The sequence below is a fragment of the Hypanus sabinus genome, chromosome 3 (genome assembly GCF_030144855.1).
Source record: "Hypanus sabinus isolate sHypSab1 chromosome 3, sHypSab1.hap1, whole genome shotgun sequence".
NCBI classification, from domain to species: Eukaryota; Metazoa; Chordata; class Chondrichthyes; order Myliobatiformes; family Dasyatidae; genus Hypanus; species Hypanus sabinus.
In genome coordinates this window covers 108253190-108272722 of record NC_082708.1, presented here as the reverse complement: position 1 = coordinate 108272722, position 19533 = coordinate 108253190, and the positions used below count along the sequence as shown (strand labels likewise).

At 40.9% G+C, this 19533-nt stretch overlaps 1 protein-coding gene across 8 annotated transcripts in view; it reads right to left on the bottom strand.

Moving 5' to 3' along the window:
* The window catches only part of alpk1 (alpha-kinase 1), a 131346-nt gene that overhangs the window by 28879 nt on the left and 82934 nt on the right, over positions 1-19533 (bottom strand). For 5 of the 8 annotated variants that reach the window (XM_059964904.1, XM_059964905.1, XM_059964903.1 and 2 more), the window contains 7 exons: positions 16068-16266; positions 9738-9797; positions 8433-8519; positions 7713-7789; positions 6108-6203; positions 3949-4053; positions 836-3161 (listed from right to left, as the gene is read on the bottom strand). In XM_059964904.1, coding sequence (XP_059820887.1) covers positions 836-3161; positions 3949-4053; positions 6108-6203; positions 7713-7789; positions 8433-8519; positions 9738-9797; positions 16068-16266 — 2950 coding nt within the window. The remainder of the gene's footprint in view (positions 1-835; positions 3162-3948; positions 4054-6107; positions 6204-7712; positions 7790-8432; positions 8520-9737; positions 9798-16067; positions 16267-19533) is intronic. The other 3 variants (XM_059964907.1, XM_059964909.1, XM_059964908.1) reach the window with 3 other exon arrangements.

Here is a 19533-nt window from a genome sequence, read left to right as displayed (position 1 = left end):
CCTCGGCAGGCCCCAGTAAGTTCTAGGCCTCTGTGACCTAGAAGAAAGTGTTGACTCTTATATTAAGGAAATTTGAGAAGCCAAGAGGTGTAATTATGAAAAATACTATCTTGTGTAAAATGTATGCAATGCCTTAAAATAATATGGAGAATATGTACTGGGCCATCATCATTATGTGCCATGTCGTATGACCATGATTGTGCTTGGCAAACATTTCTACAGAAGTGGTTTGCTATTGCGTTCTTTTACAAGATGGGTGACCCCAGCCATTATCAATACTGTTTGCCTGGTGTCACTGGTCGCATAACCGGGACTTGTGTTATGCACCTCCTGCTCCCATGGCTTCACATAACCCTGATTTGGGTGTGTCTAAGTAGGGCTGCATCTTGCCCAAGAGTGACCTACAGGGAAGCAAAGGGAAGGAATGCCTTACACCTCCTTTTGTGGAGATGTATTGTATCTCCACTCCGCCACCCAATTAAATATTAATTGCCAAATTATTTTTGTTCCTATCAGGCATTCAGTGAGGTAAGGATGTTAAGGCCAACTTGTTATCTTGGCCAATACTTATGAATCAACATTGTCGTACAAGATTGATTATACTTCACTTGATAGGTTATAAACTTCTTTGGAGGTTCTGAGGTTGTGAAAGGTACATGTAATTCTAGGTCTTTCTTCCTTAAATGACTTCTTAGATGAAAAAGCACTTTCTGGAAATAAAATATGAGACTGAAGTTTGAAAGAGATAAAGAAACTGGAGAGATAATGAAATTAAAATTGTCTTAATTTATCAAATAACACTAATAGCATCTTTAAAATAATTAAAAATACTTACGATAAATGTCTTTTAGTTTGTGAGGGTAAAATACCCCAGTACCAGTAATTCTCTCTAGAAGCCACTTGTGGGTTACACCTGCACACAACATCTTATAATCTTCATCAGTTATAACACGTTTCTTAATGCTCTGCACCTTTTTGGAAAGAAACACGAAAGAGCTGCTGCTTGAACTTAGTGGTGAACTTATATATTCAAGGTCGGAACCGCTGCTTGAGAAAAGTGATTTGCACCATGATCTGTTGGAAGAGCTGGAATTGACGCTGCTGTTCAGAGACTGGTTACTCACGACATCGTCAGCACTTTCAGCTGCTATTAACGATGCCTTACAATGATCTTTGTCTAATTCTTTGACGGGTAACATAGACTGAGCAGAGCAATCCTTCATTTGGACTGCATCATGATGATGTGTCTCCTGTTTCTTGCTTTCATCTGAATGCTGACTTTCAGAAGCTCCTTGTGGAATTGGAGGAAAATGGCTTTCTTCTGTTTCTTCAACCGTCTCTGCTGTAGGGTCAACTGAGATCAATTCAACTGATCTATTTTTCTTGGATATCATCTGGCTTCTCTTTGCAAGGCTCCCTGAATTATCACTGTCAATGATGACAGACTCCACAGCATTTGGACGTGGCTGAGAATAAGAGGACTTCATAAGGCTGTTTTCACTTGTGCCCATATGAAAATCATTCAGATCATTCTGAATGTCATCAGCAGTTTCTGCATCAGTGTCAATCATCTCAAACGAGTTACTCTCTCCTAAAGAAGCTGAGGTAACTTTCCTAATGTTCAGTGAATCTGAATGAGTTATTGTGCCTTTACCAGTTGGACCTGATGAAGAATGAGGGTTTGGGGCATATCCAGGGGACCCTATAAAATTATTTGTTTTATTATCCTTTTCTCTGTCATCAACAGTATCTGCATCAGAGTCAATCATCTCAAATGAAGAGGAACTGGAAACTTTCCTCAGGTTTGTTGAATCTGAATGAGTTATTGAAGTTTGGCAAGTAGATTCACAACGCTGATTATGACCGGTGGTCTCTACATAACTGTCTGGTTCATGGTCCTCTGCATTGTCATCAACAGTCTTTCCGTCAGGGCCAGCCACTGTGGAAGACCTGTGTTCAACTGAAGATAAAGCTGAAGGAATTTTCTTCTCCATATTGCCTGGAGTACAGTTAATATTTGAATCACTAAGCTGTTTATGTGTTTGAGACAATGTATGTTCTGATGGAAAGACAGAAAGTGCAGTATGTTTTTCTAAATCATCCTGCTGATGCTCTCTGATTTCCTCAGTTAAAACCGTTGAACATTCTGTGTCCACGGTGAGCGGATGAGGTTTACTTCCACTGCTGGGGGATCCACTGTCCTTGCTGTTGATAACTTCCTCCCAGCTGTCAGATAATCCTGACCCCGATTTTTCCAGGCAGGACTTCGAGGAGGAGCTGAAGTCATGGCAGTCACTCAAATGGTCTGAGCATCCTTTCTTGGTGTTACCCTTGTCTTTCAGGGTTACACCACCCAGGTTTCGATCAGTGCCATGTGGTTGGTCATTCCTTGAACAGGTGTGGTCTTTCAAAGGGTTTGCATGTTGGTTCTCCGGTTTGGCCACCTTCATTAATTCATGCCTCTTGTTATGCATCTCCTGTTTGTTTTGTATTGCTTTCATCTCTTTAGGTAAAGAATGCTGAGAGGCATCAAGATCACATTGATGAGAAATGCTTGCTTTGGCATTAGCAGTATCAAATTCTTTGGTTTCTGTCTTAAAAGCAGTTATACAGCTATATTTTGAAAGTCCCTTGCTATTTTGTTGTCTTCTACAAGTACCTTCAAATACTGTGCATATTGTTCTGTGGTATTGTTTGTGCCTGGCTAGGATTTCATCAAAGGCCATACTTCTCTTCACTATTGGCTTATCCCAGTAATGTTTATAGTGGTCTGGGACATACGACTTACTGTCAGAATTGCAGAGATCTTTTATTTGCAAAGAAACTTTAATTTGGCTGGTCAGTTCCATGATCTCCTGAGCCAAAACTTCCTGGTTCTGAGTACTGTAGAGGTATAATTTTCTCATTGCTTCTTTACACAGTTGCCTCATCTTCACAAGGATTTCACTGTTACCCGTGAGCCACTTGTGCACAGTTGTAAGAGAGAAAGCAGCTTTAACAAATCCATGCAGTTCCTGTTTACTTGTTATAACATCATCATCCCTCTTCGTAAGGAGCCCTATTTCAAAAGCCTCTTTTGCTTGTAAAAGGTAGAACTGACTTTTCTCCTTTGAATCATTCCCCTTAAAACTATAAGAAAGGAGACATGTTCCATAAATATTCTGGAGAGGAAGAAATAAGAAGCGTCAGTTAACATCAAACTTTTTTGGTGGTATTCCCTACCAGCATGATGTTAATAGACCTAAAACTAAACATTACAGATGCTTGAAATGTGAAACAAGGCCAGAATATTTTGGAAATATCAATCTGGAGAAGAAAAATTTCAGAGTTTTATGGATACATGCTTTGATAATAAAAGAACCTTTGAACCTTTGGAAAGTAATATTCTGCATAGTAACAGCAATCCCTAACACTTGTCTTACTGGATGAGGTGGAAATGGTGAGCCAAGGTATCAGAGGTATCAAAACCAGCTATGGGAACCACTTTGGAGGGACTTCCATTCTCATTCATGGCCAAACTTCCCTGAGGAGCAATACCTACTCAGGCCATGCTGCATCAAGACATCTTCACTGAGAGCTGTGTCTTCCTGCACCCTCAGAGAGATACACACAGGCGAGTAGACCGCTACCACCATTGAAGTCAAGATCATTATCCCTTTCAACATCCCAGGCGCAGAACTATTCTGGGATGCTGCTCTTGACCCATGTCACATTTCAGTTTGATACTCACTAACATCATTACACAACAGTTTTCAAGCTCTTAGAGAATTTGCATAATTGAATAAGCTCTCAACTATACCTGGGCTTCGTTTTCCCAAAGGGTTCATTTTGTTTGGTTTAAGTTTACAACCATGTCACTTGAATGCAGTAAAGTAGATTTAAACAAAATAACTCTATTTGGGATAATTTGACAGGCTTCTCCCACACCGCTTCCTGTTCTGTACTCACCAGGTTTGTCAGCACATAGAGTGGGTTGTACTGACTGAGCACAGCTGCCAGTTTGCTTGCTTCAGCAGCTGATAAGAGTCGATCAGTGCATTCCTCAACCAGGATCTGAGAGACAACCAGAACATCAGATTGTATTTCTAAATACAAGATGATAATCATGCTAGATCCTAATCTCTGTTTTTTTAATGAAGTAATTTGAGACCTGTCTTGCATCAACTACCTTGATAGTAACCACCACTTCTGTTGCTGACTCATTTATTAATTTAGTTATTGAGATACAGCACGGAATAGGCCCTTTGAGCCATGCCTTCCAGCAACCCCTGATTTGGTCCTAGCCTAATCAAAGGACAATTTACAATGACTAATTAACCTACTAACTGCTACATCTTTGGATTGTGGGAGGAAACCCTCACAGTCACGAGGAGAATGTACAAACTCCTTACAGGAAGTGAACCAGTTTTACCTGTACTGTAAAGCGTTGTGCTAGCCATTACGTTACTGTGCCATCTCTTAGCATAACTCACTTTGCGACACCTTGTTGTCACAATGCTTAGAACATGTGTAGCGATGATAGTCCATGACAAAACTGGCAGCTGTGATATAGGCCATTGCATGATGCAGACTTAAATGAGGACACTGCTTTTACTTCCAGGTATAAACATGTCAAAAATCTGCTTCCATTGACAATCAAGTGCTGCTTCCATTGCCAGAGACTCTAATCTAATGTAGAATGTATCAAGCAGGATGGCGTTGGTTACCTGACTAAATTACCTGACTAAACTTCCCCTCAAGCTGCTTTCTGGCAAAAGTTTCAAGATTAGTCTGTAAAGTGATTCAGGTCTGTTAAGTTGCTTTGGATCACCTGTGGGCCTGTTTGTACTCTTTGCCATCAATGTATAACTGAAAGAGTACTACATTGATGTGCTTCTGCCTCATATTTTTACCTCACGCAGCTCACGTACAAAACATCTTTGCGTATTCTTCCTCTAGTGTCTACAGCAGAGCACAGGGCATTTCGCCATTATGCTCCCCATGACCCCTGTTTTTCCAGCTCTATCAGACAATCCTCTCTATTCCTCTCTCACATAACCATTCAGTCTCCTTTTTAATCCCACTCACTCTTTGCTTCAACTAAAGTAACCGAGAAAAGCGAATACACTTGTTATAGAGGGAGTGCGATGAAGAGACACCAGGCTGGTTCCTGGGATGGCTTCTTTGTTATTTAAGGAGAGATTGAGTAAGCAGGCCTGTACTCTCTAAAGTTTAGAAGAATGAAAGGTGATCTAATTGAAAGGTAGAAAATTCCTAGAGCACTTGATACAGTAGATGCACTAGGTTGTACCCCTTGGCTGAGAAACTTAGAATCAGGGATCACAGTCAGAAAAGTGGGTATATATTTAGGATTGAAGTGAGGAATGATTTATTCATTCACAGAGTTGTGACTCCTTGGATTCTCTGCCTAAGGAGGCTTAGTTACTGAATATATTCAAAACAGAAATTGATTGATTTCCAAATGTTAGAGATATCATGGCATGTGGTGATAGAGCAGGAAAGTAGTGTTTCAGCCTTTAAAACATGCCCTGTCATTCAACAATGGTATGTCAACAGCATAACATTGTTGAATGGCAGGGCAGGTTTTATAGGCTGAATTACCTATTTTTGCTTGTATTTCTTATATTCATATGTAACTATTCCTTGGACAAAGAGATTCAAATTCTTGTCAATTGTTGGGGAAGATTTTTCTGATGAATTGCTCTTTGGGTTTATTGGTGACTGTACTTACTGAAAACTGATGCATAGTGTAGTTATAGCTCAAAAGGTGGTGTTCTTCTTGGCTTGTGTTAAAAGATTTGGTTCAATTCCAAACATAATGATAAGCTCCAAAATCCTTGGTTACATTAAGCTGGTTAAAATATTTCATTTTAAGCTTTGATGGTTTGACAATTTATTGATTCTGTCACCGCAATGTAACCCTTTAAGTGTCACTCTAAGAAACAACAAGCCAAAAGATTAATCAGCATCTTTAGCAACTCCGAGATGAAGTTACACTTAATCCAGTAATCTCTAGACTAACATGTGCAGAGTTCATTCACTGCCTTTCATCATTCAGAAATATGAACATTAACTTGCAGAAGGATTAACAGTTACATATACTTTACCAGGTCCATCTGAGGGTTCTTCTTAAAGTGGTAGTAATCCTCATCACTCATCGAAACCAGCAGGTCAGCTAAAATGCCCAGTGATGTGGAAATTCCCTATAAATTATAAATATTTAATATAATTTATATTACCTCCAAATATGGTGAAAGCTGGTGTTTAGGTTGATCTTCTAGGATTTTTTTGAAGGGGCCAGAAAAGGAGAGAAGTAATATTTTTACTGGCACAACTTATAAACTAGTGTGTATATGACAAAATCTTCCTAATGCAGCACCCACAAAATGCCGGAGGAACTCAGCAAGTCAGACAGCATCAACAGAGATTATGGACATTTTGGGCCAAACCCTTCGTCAGGTCTTGAAAGGAAGTGGACAGAAGCAGAATAAGAAGGTGGTGGAAGGAAAAGGAGTTCAAACTGGCAGGTGATAGGTGAGACCAGGTGAGGAGGAGGTGTGTGCATGGGAGAGGAGGGTTGAAGTAAAAAGTTGGGAGTTGATAGGTGAATGAGCTAAAGGGCTGAAAAATAAGGAATCTGATAGGAAAACGTAGTTGAACATGGAAGAAAGGGAAGAAGGAGGGGAATCAGAAGGATCAGAAGGACACGTTGGACAGGTGAAGAGAAGGGGTGAAAGGATGGAGGGAGAGGGGAGAAATGATTAGGTTGGAGAAACTGATGGCTATGTCATCAAGTTGGATTATTATTAGTCTTGCTAACTTTTGGGTTGCAACATTTGACACAACACGCTGCCTTGATACCACCTCCCCCCCCCCCCCCATCACTCTGGTCTCTCCCACTACCGCACTGGTCTCACCCCCTGTTGCACTGGTCATTCTCCCTGCCGCACTGGTCATTCCCACTGCTGGACCATACTAGGCCAGCAGCTGAAATTGTTATTCAATCCAAATATATTGGTCCAGTACAATGCCTCACAGCAGGAGAGTCATAGAGCCCTACACCACAGAAACAATTCCTTTAGCCCAACTGGTTAATGGCGGCAATGATTCCTATCCAGGGTCATCCCATTTGCCTGTGTTTGGCACATTAACTTCTAAACCTCTCCCTTTAGCTGTCCAAGTATCTTTTAAATGTTATTAATATGCCTGCTTCAACCATTTCCTGTGTACATCTGGGTGAAAAAGTTGTTCCTCAGATTCCTTTCTAACCTCTGTCCTGTCACACTAAACCTACAGTACTGTATGTCCTCTAGTTCTTCATTTCCCAACCCTGGAAAAATGATTGTGTGCATTCACCCTATCTCTGCCCATTATGATTTTATACAACTACATTAGATCACCTGTCATTCTGCTGGGCTCCCAGCCTTTTCAACCACTCTCCGTAACTCATTCCCTGTGTCCTGGCAACTTTCTCTTTTGCTCCCTGCGTTGCATCACTGCGTTGGCACTTGTGGCCAAAACAGAACAGAATACTGTATTCCAAATATAGCCTCAGCAATGTCTTGTACAACTGTAACATCACATTTTCACTTCTATACTCAAAGTCCAGACTGATGAAGGCCGGTGTGCCAAAAGCATGATAAGGAGAGGAGGATGAGGAAAGGATTAATATTTAGACTAATTTAGAGGAGGAAAAGCAATCAGAAGCAAACCTTTTTATCCGGTTGAGGAAGCTCATTAAATCCAACAATGGAAGCCCAGATCATCTCTGCAGCCTCATACCATAGCCCTAAAATGTGCCAGAAGAAATTCCAACAAGGATTAGAACTTCTTTCCACAAATGTGGAATCCTGTTTGCAGATTGGTACATATATTGTTTTTTTATTCTTTTATTGATTGATTGATATACAGCATGGAATAAACCCTTCAGGTCCTTTGAACCATGCTATCCAGCAACTCTGCAATTTAATCTGTGCCTAGTCACGGGACAATTTACAATGACCAATTAACCTACAAACTGGTACACCTTTGGACAGTGGGAGGAAACCAGAGCACCTAGAGGAAACCACAGGGAGAACATTAAAACTCCTTACAGGCAGCAGCAGGAGCCAAACCTGGGTCAACTGCACTGTAAGGGGTTGTGCTAATCACTAAGCTACTGTGTCTCATATTTAGATTGAAAACAACATTATAGTTCACCAGGATGGTGGAGCCCATTGGATATTTAACAAGAAGGATGTATAAAGAATTTTCTCCTTATTTATGGCTTAGGCCAATATGATACTCCACTGAACTGCAAAATGAATGCACCAACTCATTTTTCACCCCCAAATCTTGACCATGGTATATAGATCCAACATCAATATAACTGGATGTTGATCCAGCAACATCAGAAGAATATTAAACCTCGTGTTAAGTGCTTCAACTCTTACCAAGTTTTTGGAGAATCTGGCCCCTTATCTGAACACTGACAGCCTGTACCAGTGTGCGATCACTCTTTTTCTCATAGACCCAAGTACCTGAATATCCCAAAAAAAAAGTTTAAAACAATAGCAAAACCAAGCACAATATCCATAGTAAGTCCTGCCATAAGTTGGTCAATTTTACTTTACCAGTTTACAAGCCAAAGCACTGCCTTTATGAGAGAGTTGACATTTGGGGTTTGCCTAATACATATGGAGTTTGATGGGAGTTTAGGAAAATATCTGAGGCTTATGCACCAGAAGCACACAGTGGCCCAAGGAAAAACCAGAGAACTTAGCCTCAAATGAACCAAGGGATGAGGGTTGGGGTAGTGATCAGCATTGGCAAGAAGTGGAAGATGTGAAACTCTGGAAAATCAACTCCATAAAAACCAAAATTATAATGTACCAAATGCATGAAAGTAAATAAATTATCCATAAAAAAAGAAGCTGGGAGATAAATGAGGGAAGATTTTCATTGGGAGCTGTTGAAGTGATATTTCTAATCCCAGATATCAAGTAGATCAAGGAAAAAGGCTTGGGAAGTTGGAAGAAGGAATCTTGTAAATTATGCTGTCGGATACTGAGATAATTATGTACTCCAGCATAAGACTGATTGCTTGCTGGTATATACTTAAATTCTCCAAGAGGACCACAGCCTTGCCGAGGCTTGGAGGCTTGCATGCTTCAATGACCCGGAGAATTATGCAGGCTGGAGTCAGGGCTTTTATGCTTTGGCTATTGGTAGAGTCACCCATGCCGAATAAATCAAAGGGTAGAGGCCAGACTAAGAGTGGCCCACTGATCCTCCAGGTTCAGGGATTCAGCTCAGTGCCAACAATGCTGACTGGTCAAACAAAACTGTTATGGAAACAGCAATGAAGAACCCTTCTACTCTGAGTGCGATGGTATTCTTGAATCTCCAACCGGAACTTGCATGATTGACAGTAAACTGGGTGGAAGCTACTGACATGATGAAGAAAACTGTGAACGCTGCCAGAGATGGAGGACCTTTATTGCTGCCCTAAACACCAACAGCATAACAGGCAAAAGGAGAACATACATATGTACAGAATGGAATTTCCTTGTTTCCCCCTTTTTTCCCCCTCAAGCCTGATTGCAACTTTTTCTTTTGCATTTCCCTTGGAAATGATTAGAAAGCTGAGCCCACAAATCAGAATCGCCTGGAAGACTCCTATTCACCCCTAAAACCAAAACTGCAAAGCAACACACTGTGCAAACCAGAAACAAAATAGTTGTAAAAATATCACTAACCTGTTGCCCCACTATGAATTATCAGACTGCTCAGGATATATTCGGCTTTTAGAAGTTTACCTGTCAATAATTTAAAAAAATACCAGTCACTTAATAATAATAATGAAAATTGGTTTTGTAAAATTTCCCAGCAGACCACAGGTGGCACACTGCTGTAGGAGGTCATGCCTCCTAGCTCATTGCTCCAGTGACCTGGGTCTGATCCAGATCACCACTGTGGTCTGTGTTGAGCTTGCATGATCTCCCTATGAATGTGTGAGTTTGCTTTGGGCACTCGTTTTGTCTCACATCCCAAAGATATCCAAAGTAGTAGGTTAAATGGCTACAAGGAATTACCTTTAATGTTGGTGATTGGCAGGGAAATCTGGGTTGATTCGATGTGCAATTGACAGCGAATAGTTCCCAGGGAAATAAGTGAGGCAATGGAATTAACAGAACTGCTTTACAGCATACAGAGACTCAATGGGCCAAGTTGTATCTGTATTTTTATCATATAGTTTTCTGAATATAATCTGAAATATATAACAATACAGATACTAAATATGACAAATCTGGCTGTTTGGTTCCTTAATTCCTGATTATGTGGTCCTGCCACTGAGATCAGCTAATTCAGCACAAAAATGCACCTGGAAAAGTTACTGATTATTTTGATGGATTGTGGATTGGATTTTATTTGATGATTTCTTTTATTTCAGCCATCACATTATTCTACTTCCAAAAACTTTCTGCTTTCTTGCGAAATGGTGTCAGCTGTGGCTCAAGATTAGCCTTGTTTTCTGAGTCAGGAGTGGGTCAAAGACCTTCTCCTAAAGCCTAGCCCTTAATCCAGATTGACTTCCCTGTGCAGACAGAAGGAGTGCCAAAGTGGTAGTGAGTGCAGTCTTTTGAAGGGGATGTCAGTTGAGTGAACTTGGCCTTTTCTCCTTGGAGTGACGTAGGATGAGAGATGACCTGATAGAGGTGTATAAGATGATGAGGGGCATTGACCTTGTGAATAGTCAGAGGCTTTTTCCCAGGGCTGAAATGGCTAACACCAGAGGGCACAGTTTTAAGGTGCTTGGAAGTAGGTACAGAGGAGATGTCAGGGGTAATTTTTTTTTTATGCAGAGAGTGGTGAGTGCATGGAATGGGCTGCTGGCAACAGTGGTGGAAGCGGGTACGATAGGGTCTTTTGAGAGATTCTTGGAGTGGTACATGGAGCTTAGAAAAATAGAGGGCTATCGGTAACCCTAGGTAATTTCTAAATTAAGTACATGTTTGGCACAGCATTGTGGGCTGAAGGGCCTGTCTTGTGCTGTAAGTTTTCTGTGTTTCTATGTTGAACCAAGACTTGGCTTCTCTTTCAGCACAATTCTGAAAAGCAGCCTGGATATTTTTCTCTCATTCTCCCCAGTGTTCACTTAACATTAGATCTAAAACAGCTGATTTGGTCATTTACCCCGTTGTTATTTAAGAGATCTTGCTGAACTAAATTGCCTGCTGTGTTCCTGACAACAGGGCTTCATTCCCTCAAAATAAGTGCAATTTGATAGAAGGTTCTGTATTGCCTTAAAAATAAACTGATGGTGTCTGTGCATGTATAAAAAATATACACACAGGCACCATCATATATATAAAAAATATGAGTGAGAGAGAAAAAAAAGAAAACACAAACACACAAACGTACAAACATACAGTGACGTGGCTCTCAAGAGGATTTAGGACCTGACAAACTGAACAAGGTGGCTGTGGCTTATTAGCTCAGTGTCAGCATCTTGTTAGCAAATGTGCGGTCACTGGAGGCAAGATTGCTGTATCGGTGAGAAATGAGATTGCTATGTTCCATGTCTGAGCAAGATTTGGGTTTCTCCCAGCACACCAGATACAGTGGTCAGAGCAGACGGGTTCTCAATTTACAGAATGGAAGGAACTACTGATTGGAAAATGCAGAAGGTGGAGGTATGTGTTTCATGATAAACTCTCAGTTAAACTCTTCAGTGTGGCCTTGAACACCTGATGGTCAAATGCAGTCTGTTTTATTTATCTGAGGAGTTCTCCATAACCCTGACTAGTTTACATACTACTGGTGGCTGACTATAATCAAGTGCTTGGCTGTCATGTGGCTGTCCTTCTCCTCCGTGCATACAGGCACAGGCTAGTGTGTTCTCACAAAATCATTCAGAGTCTTCCCCAACGAGAAGCCCTGGATGAACCATCAGGGCTGGATGCTTCTCATGGGTTCACCCTTCTGAAGTCTGCTTGCATGCTTGCGGGAAAACAGCATCCATCATCAGGGAAACCCCAACAACCTGGACGTGCTCTCTTCTCCTTGCTGCTATCAAGAAGAAGGTACAGGAGTCTCAGGACTCACATCAACAGGTTCAGACATAGTTACTGCCCCTCAGCCATCAGGCTCTTGAACCAAAGGAGATAACTTTACTTGGCCTATCATTGAAATATTCCCACAACCTATGGACTTACTTTGAACTTTGAGGCAAAAAACAGGAAATTATAGACTAGTTAGTTTGACTTCAGTGGTTGAGAAGATGTTGGAGTCCATTATTTGGGATAACATAACAAAGTGTGCCGAAGTTGGCATGATTTCCTTCAGGAGAAAACTTAACTGACATATCTGTTGGAATTCTTTGAGGTATTAACAGGCAGGATAAGCAAAGGAGAGTCAATGATGTTGCACAGGAAAGACAGGAACATGGATAGAAGACTGGCTGACCGGCAGGAGGCAGAGGGAATAAAGGGAGTCTTTTCAGTTTGGCTGCCAGTGACTTGTGGTGTTCCACAGAGGTCAATATTGGTGCTGTTTCTTTTTACGGATTTGCTGGCTTGGTAGCCAAGCTTGCGGACAATACAAAGGTAAGTGGAGAGGCAGGTAGTGTTGAGAAAGCAAGGTGTCCACAGAAGAACTTAGCCAATTTGGAGAAGTGACAGATGGAATACAATGCAGGGAAGTGTATGGTCATGCACTTTGGTAGAAGGAATAAAGGCATAGAGTATATTCTAAATTCTATATTCTAAGTTCAGAGATCAGAAAATGTGAAGTTGGAGTGCTCATACAGGATTCCCTAAAGTTTAACTTGCAGGTTGAGTTGGTAGTAAGGAAGTTAAATGCAATATTAGCGTCCATTTTCAAGGACTAGAATATGAAAGCAAGTACATAAGGCTGAGTCCTTATAAAGCATTGGTTAGACTGAACTGGAAGTATTGTGAGCAGTTCTGGGCCAATTATCTAGGAAAGGATGTGTTGTCATTGGAGAGGGTTTAGAGGAGGTTCATGAGAATGAACCCAGGAATGAAAGCGTTAACCTATGTGCAGACCTTGATGGCTCCAGGCCTGCACTCACTGGAGTTTAGAAGAATGAGGGGGGACCTCACTGAAACCTACTGAATATTGAAAGGCCTAGATAGAAAGGACATGGAAAGGGTGTTTCCTATAGTGGGGGGGGGGGATCTAGGACGAGAGGGTATAGCTTCAGAATAGAAAGATCTCCATGTAGAACACAGATGTGGAAGAATTTCTTTAGCCATAGGATGGTGCATCTATGGAATTCATTGCCACAGATGGCTGTGGAGGCCAAGCCATTGGGTATATTTAAAGTGCAAGTTGATAGGTTCTTCATTAGTAAGGATGTCAATGATTATAGGGAGAAGGCAGGAGAATGGGGTTGAGAAGGATAATAAATCACCATGATGCATGGTGATGCAAACTCGATGAGCTGCATGTTCCTATTCTACTCTTATTGCCTCATGGTCTTAGTAAGGCACCTGATAAGGTCCTACATTTTAGACTGGTAGATAAAGTTAAAGCACATGATATCTAAACAGAGAGGACTAACTGGATTCAAAATTAGCTTGGTGATAGGAAGCAAATTGCAATGGTGGAAGCATATTTCTCTAATTGGAAGTCAGTGACTAATGGTGTTCCACAGAGATTGTTGTTTGGACTTTTTGCTGTCAGCTTTATTTATTAATAACTTGGAACTAATCTTGGGGTATGATTGGCAAGGTTGTGAATGGCACATAAATTGGTGATTGGGTGGATAGTGAGGAAATTTGTCTAATGTGACAGCAGGATTTAGATACAGCTGGAAAGTTGGTTGGAGCATTACCAGATCAAACTTAATCCTAATAAGTGCTCAGTGATTAATTTTGTAAAGTAAAAAAGGAGTAGACTACAAATAGTAAATGATATAGCTCTAAGAAAACACTGGAAGTAGCAACACAGGTAGACAGGATGCTGAAAATAGCACAGGGCAGAATTGCCTTCATTGACTGGACAAAGAATATAATTGCTGAGACATTATTTTGTAACTTTATAAAACACTATCAGGCTGCACTTTGAGCACTGTGTGTAGTTCTGGTTGCTATTGTATAAAGGACAGATTATGCCAGACAGAGTGCAGATGAAATTCACTAGGGTGCTGCTTGGTTTTCTTCAGTTATAGGGAGATATTAGATAGCCTGGGCTTGCTTTCCCTGGAATGAGGGAGGCTGAGGGTGACAGGTTGAAAAGAAAAGCTATGGTAGATGGTCAAAATCTTCATCCTGTAGAAGGGGTATGGTGAGGGTACTGAGAATCTGAGAGGAATGTGTTTACACAGAAGATGGTTGGTTCATAGCTGGAATGTGCTGTTCGAGGAGATGGTGGAATTGGATCCTTCATGAAAACCTGACTCCCCTCCATGGATTCTGTCTATACATCTCACTGCCTCCGAAAAGGAGTCACCATAATTAAACATTCCTTCTCACCCCAGGAATTCTTTCTTCCCCTCCCCTCTCCCCAACCCTTGTATCAAAAGTTTGAAAACAAGTGCCACTAGGCTCATGGGCAGCTTCTATCCTACTGTTATAAGATCTTGAACAGAACTCTTGCACTTGAAGATGAACTCTTGACCTCACAATCTATCTCATCATGACCCTTGCACCTTTTGTCTCCCTACACTTTCTCTGTATCTGTAACTGTTGCACCTTATTCTGCATTCCGTTACTGCCTTTACCCTGTTCTTCCTCTAAGTATTTATGTTTTAGAACTGATCTGAATGGAAAGCATGTAAAACTAAGATGTTCACCGTTACTCAGTAAAGAAACAACAATAAACCAATACCAAGTTTAAGAGGCGTTTGGACAGATGCTTAAAAAGGCAAGATGCTGAAGGATACAGTGCTAATACAGGCAAATGGATAAAGAGAATGGTGGTAGCTGTGCAACTCTATGACTTTGACAGCTGGCTCAGTCCTAACTAGCCTTCAAAGCATTGCAAGGGGATTGACAGACAAAGCTTGAAGGGGATTGAGCAAATCTGAGCCTCATGGCCTTGCCATTCACCTTGGAGGTCATAAACACGAGAAAGTCTGCAGTTGCTGGAAATCCAATGCAACACACACAGAATGCTGGAGGAACTCAGGAGGTCAGGCAGCATCTATGGAAATGAATAAACAGTTGACGTTTTGGGCCGAGACCCTTCTTCAGGACTGAGATTGTCTGACAGTTGGCAGAAAAATCTGCTCCAGGTAAACAGGTTTAGTGGGCAAACAATAAATGTAGCAATGGATAGTGGGTAGCTCCACACAATATCTTGATAAATGGAAATTTGCTATGATCTATTATTGTTTTATTTTTCAGTACTTTAACTAGTTGTGTTTCCCTATCTACCTGTTTTAACAACCAAATCAATGTAAATCAAATAGGTTCTGTGCAATTACTTTTGAACATGTGATTTATGTAGCTTTTCATCTAGCTATTGATCTGACAAGAGCTGTGTAAAAAATCAGGAAAGATGTGTTTAATAGTAACAGAAGACAGTTCTCGATTTGGTAAAGACAACAAAGCAGTGGGTACTCTCTCCAATTCAGGTAAGTATAGGAGTGTGATAAAACAGACTGAATTACTTCAATCAACCAGCAGCTGTATTGTTTCTATAGTCAAGTGGCCATGCTGAAAAATAAGTGAATGCGATGAAAGGAATAGGAAAATCTGACAGAAAACTAATCTGTTTTATTAAACTCTTGATCAGAATTATAGCAATTCAGACATCTCGTTTGAAATCGCCAGGGTACATTTATGAGGCAACAAAGACACCAATTAGTATTTTCCACACCCATTCACAATCACTCTACCCTTTTAGCTCCAAATCCTTTTCTTTCTGTGCCTTTGTGTCTCTTCAAAGGGTCAGCAGTGGGTTTGAAAAGATGGCACCATGCTCAGTGGAATGTCATTCTCTCCTTTCCTCTCCCCTCCACATCTCAAACAGAACAAAATGTCCTCTTGATTAGTCAAGTACTTGTTAATTGGAGTTTAGCCACGAAAACAGAGAAAGATCAACAGGAGTTACGTCACCTGAATTTACAGAGACTCGGGCCTGGCGAATAACCACCTGTGGCGCAATTGGTATTTCCATGCAACGCTTATGCAAGCCCTTGGCAACCTGCAGAAGTTTGCTGGATGCATCGACCCAGTATAGAAACCTGTCAATCAAGAAGACTGTGGCAGCTGCTGAAGCGTAGTCACCAACTGAGACAGAAGCTTTCAAAAAGACCTGTAGAGAGAAATTTTTTCTTAACTGAAAATTCTCTGCAGTTCAAATACTTAGTAGCAAAAAAAATCTTGCCTGCTACTTTATTTACATAAAGTGGCCAAACTTTCCCCTTGTATTTATGATGATTTTCAGTTATATTTAAGTGGTTGGGTGACTTGCCCTAGTTATACAATAACAAACAACTCCTCAAAAAGCTTTTAAAGCACAAGAGTTTCTGTCACAGTTGGAGAAGATTAATGAAACATGTGTTCTATGGAAAACAACCTAATATTAAAACTGGTGAAATTCCATCTCCACTCCAACACCCAAATGTACTCTTGGTCCTCTCAAAAGAATAAAGTGCACCACTAGTAATTTGGATTTACCAAAAGGAATCGAAAGAGCATTGAAAGTTACAATCATAGTAATTATACCTTTAGATGATAGTGTAACACAGGCACAATTTGAAGAATTGCCCTTCGTACATCTATTCTTGCTTCCTTTGGGAGATGTATGATGGATGGTAAATCTAACAAGGCTCATGTTACACTATCATCCAAAGTCAATTTTGCACATCTTGTGAATTTGCAGATCCATAAATCAAACAAACCATGCTAGCATAACAGACAATCTTTGTGTTAACATTCAATATTAGACTTGTGCTAAGATCCATGTAACTTCTATCAGTCATTTGGATGCAATACCAGAGCACAAAACCAAATAAGACAGGATCTGTACAGTCCATTTCACTAAATGAGAAATATATGCAGTGTGGTATGGGGAAAGAATTGATCATTTTTCAACCTTTCCTATCATGGCATTGTTTTAAATTAGAAGAAATAGATTTTAAGACTATATGATATAGGAGCAGAATTAGGACACTTGGCCCATTGAGTCTGCTCCAGCATTTCATCATGGCTGACCCATTTTTATTCTCAGCCCCAATCTCCTGATTTCCCACCATATCCCTTCATGCCCGGATGAATCAAAAATTTATCAAGCTCCACCTTAAATAGACATGATGACTTGGCCTCCACCAGCTGCCTCTGGCAATGAATTCCACAGATTTACTACTCTCTGGCTAAAGAAATTTCTTCTCACCTCTGTTCCAAAAGGACCACCCTCTATTCTGATCCTGTATCCTTTGGTCTTAGACATTCCCACGATAGGAAACATCCTCTCCACATCCACTCTATCTAGAACTTTCACCACTCAACAGCTTTCAATTAGGTCATTCCTCATTCTTCTGAATTCCATTGAATTCAGGCCCTGAGCCATAAATGCTCTTCAAATGACAAGCCGTTTTACTCTGGAATAATTCTCATGAACCTCCTTTCAACCCTCTCCAGGTTCAGCACATCCTTTCTAAGATAAGGGGCCCAAAACTGCTCTCAGTACTCCAAGTGAGATCTTACCAGAGCTTTATAAAGTCTCAACATTACGTCCTTGCTTTTATATTCTAGTCCTCTTGAAATTAATGCTAACATCACATTTGCCTTCCTCACCACGACACAAGCTGCCAACTAATCTTTCAGGAGTCCTGCACAAGGGCTCCCAAATCTCTTTGCACTTCATATTCTTATATTTTCTCTCCATTTATAAAATAGTCGACTGTTTCATTTCTTTTACCAAATTGCATGACTAAACACTTCCGGACACTATATTCTATCTGCCACTTCTTTAACCATTCTGTTAATCTGTATAATTCCTTCTGCAGTCTCTCTATTTTCTCAAAACTACCTGCCCCTCCACCTATCTTTGTATTGTCTGCAAACTATGCAACAAAGTCATCAATTCTGTCATCCAAACCATTGACATATAACATAAAAAGAATCGGTCTCAACACAGACCCCTGTGGAACACCACTAGTCCTTTATTTCCACCACTTGCCTCCTGCCAATCAGCCACTGCTTTCCCTATGCTAGAGTCTTTCCTGTAGAAGCATGGGGTTATAACTTGTTAAGTAGCATCATGAGTGGCACCTTGTCTGAGGCCTTCTGAAAATCTGAGTACACAACATCAACTGATTCTCCTTTGTCTGTCCTGCTTGTTATTCCTTCAAAGAATTCCAACCGATTTGTCAGGGAACATTTTCCTTTCAGGAAACCATGCTGACTATGGCCAACATTTTCATGTGCTTCCAAGTAAGGCCACTTCCTTAACAATTGACTGCAATTGTTCCCAACCACTGAGGTCAGACTAACTGGCCTATAATTTCCTTTCTTCTGCCTCTCTCCCTTCTTGAAGAGTGGAGTGACTCTTGCAATTTTCCAGTCTTCTGGGACCATTCCAGAATCTAGTGACCCTTGAAAAGAACATTGGTCATGTCTCCACAATCTCTTCAGCAGGATCAAAGCTAAAACTTCATCCTACCAAATCAGGCTAGGGTACTATAGCATGGGTACTAATGTGGTCTAGATTAGAGATCTAATTTAATGTTTACTGGCACTGTATAAGTGACTGCTTTAAACCTATGAAGGAAGATGATTTTTACCAATATCAATACATTAAGGACAAAAAGAAGCCACTGTTTGTGCTGAATGTAACAAATAAGATTGAGTCCCAGCTTTCTACTGTCCAACTCAGGGATCTGAGGGTGAGATGCACCTGCTGCATGTGAAACAGTGGAGAATTGACATCTGGACAATACATCTCCTGAAGAGGCTCACTGTCTCGACATGGTCTGGGTTTGTATCTTCCAGCAGGAGACTTTGAAATGTGGCCTTAGTGGCGATATCTCAACCAGTCACTCTATAGTGTAGTCAATTAAAATTAGAAATGAGGGAGTGAGGTTACAATAGCAATTAGTCAATGAAGCCTGGAAGTCCATTTCATTGCTCTTGAAATGGACTCTACAGACCCTATCTTAACTGGATTTGTCCCCTGGTATTGCATGAAATGGAACGGATAGACCATATACTCCACTGCCAGGCCTTGACTATGTCCTCTCATCATGCTAAATTCAAAAATAACATAAAAATATTTGGGCAGCATGGTGGTTAGCACAAAACTTTAAAGGACCAGCAATCTGGGTTCAATTCCCGCCGCTGCCTGTCAGGCATTTGTACATTCTCCCCCTGGCCTCGTGGGTTTCCTCTGGGTGCTCTGGCTACCTCCCACAGTCCAAAGATGTACCAGATGGCAGGTAAATTGCTCACTGTAAACTGTCCCATGATTGGGTTAGGGTGAAATTGGGGGGTTGCTGGGCGATGCAGCTTGAAGGGCCACAAGGGCCTTTTGCAAACTGCAGATCAATAAATAAATTAGAAAACTAAACACGGTAACCTT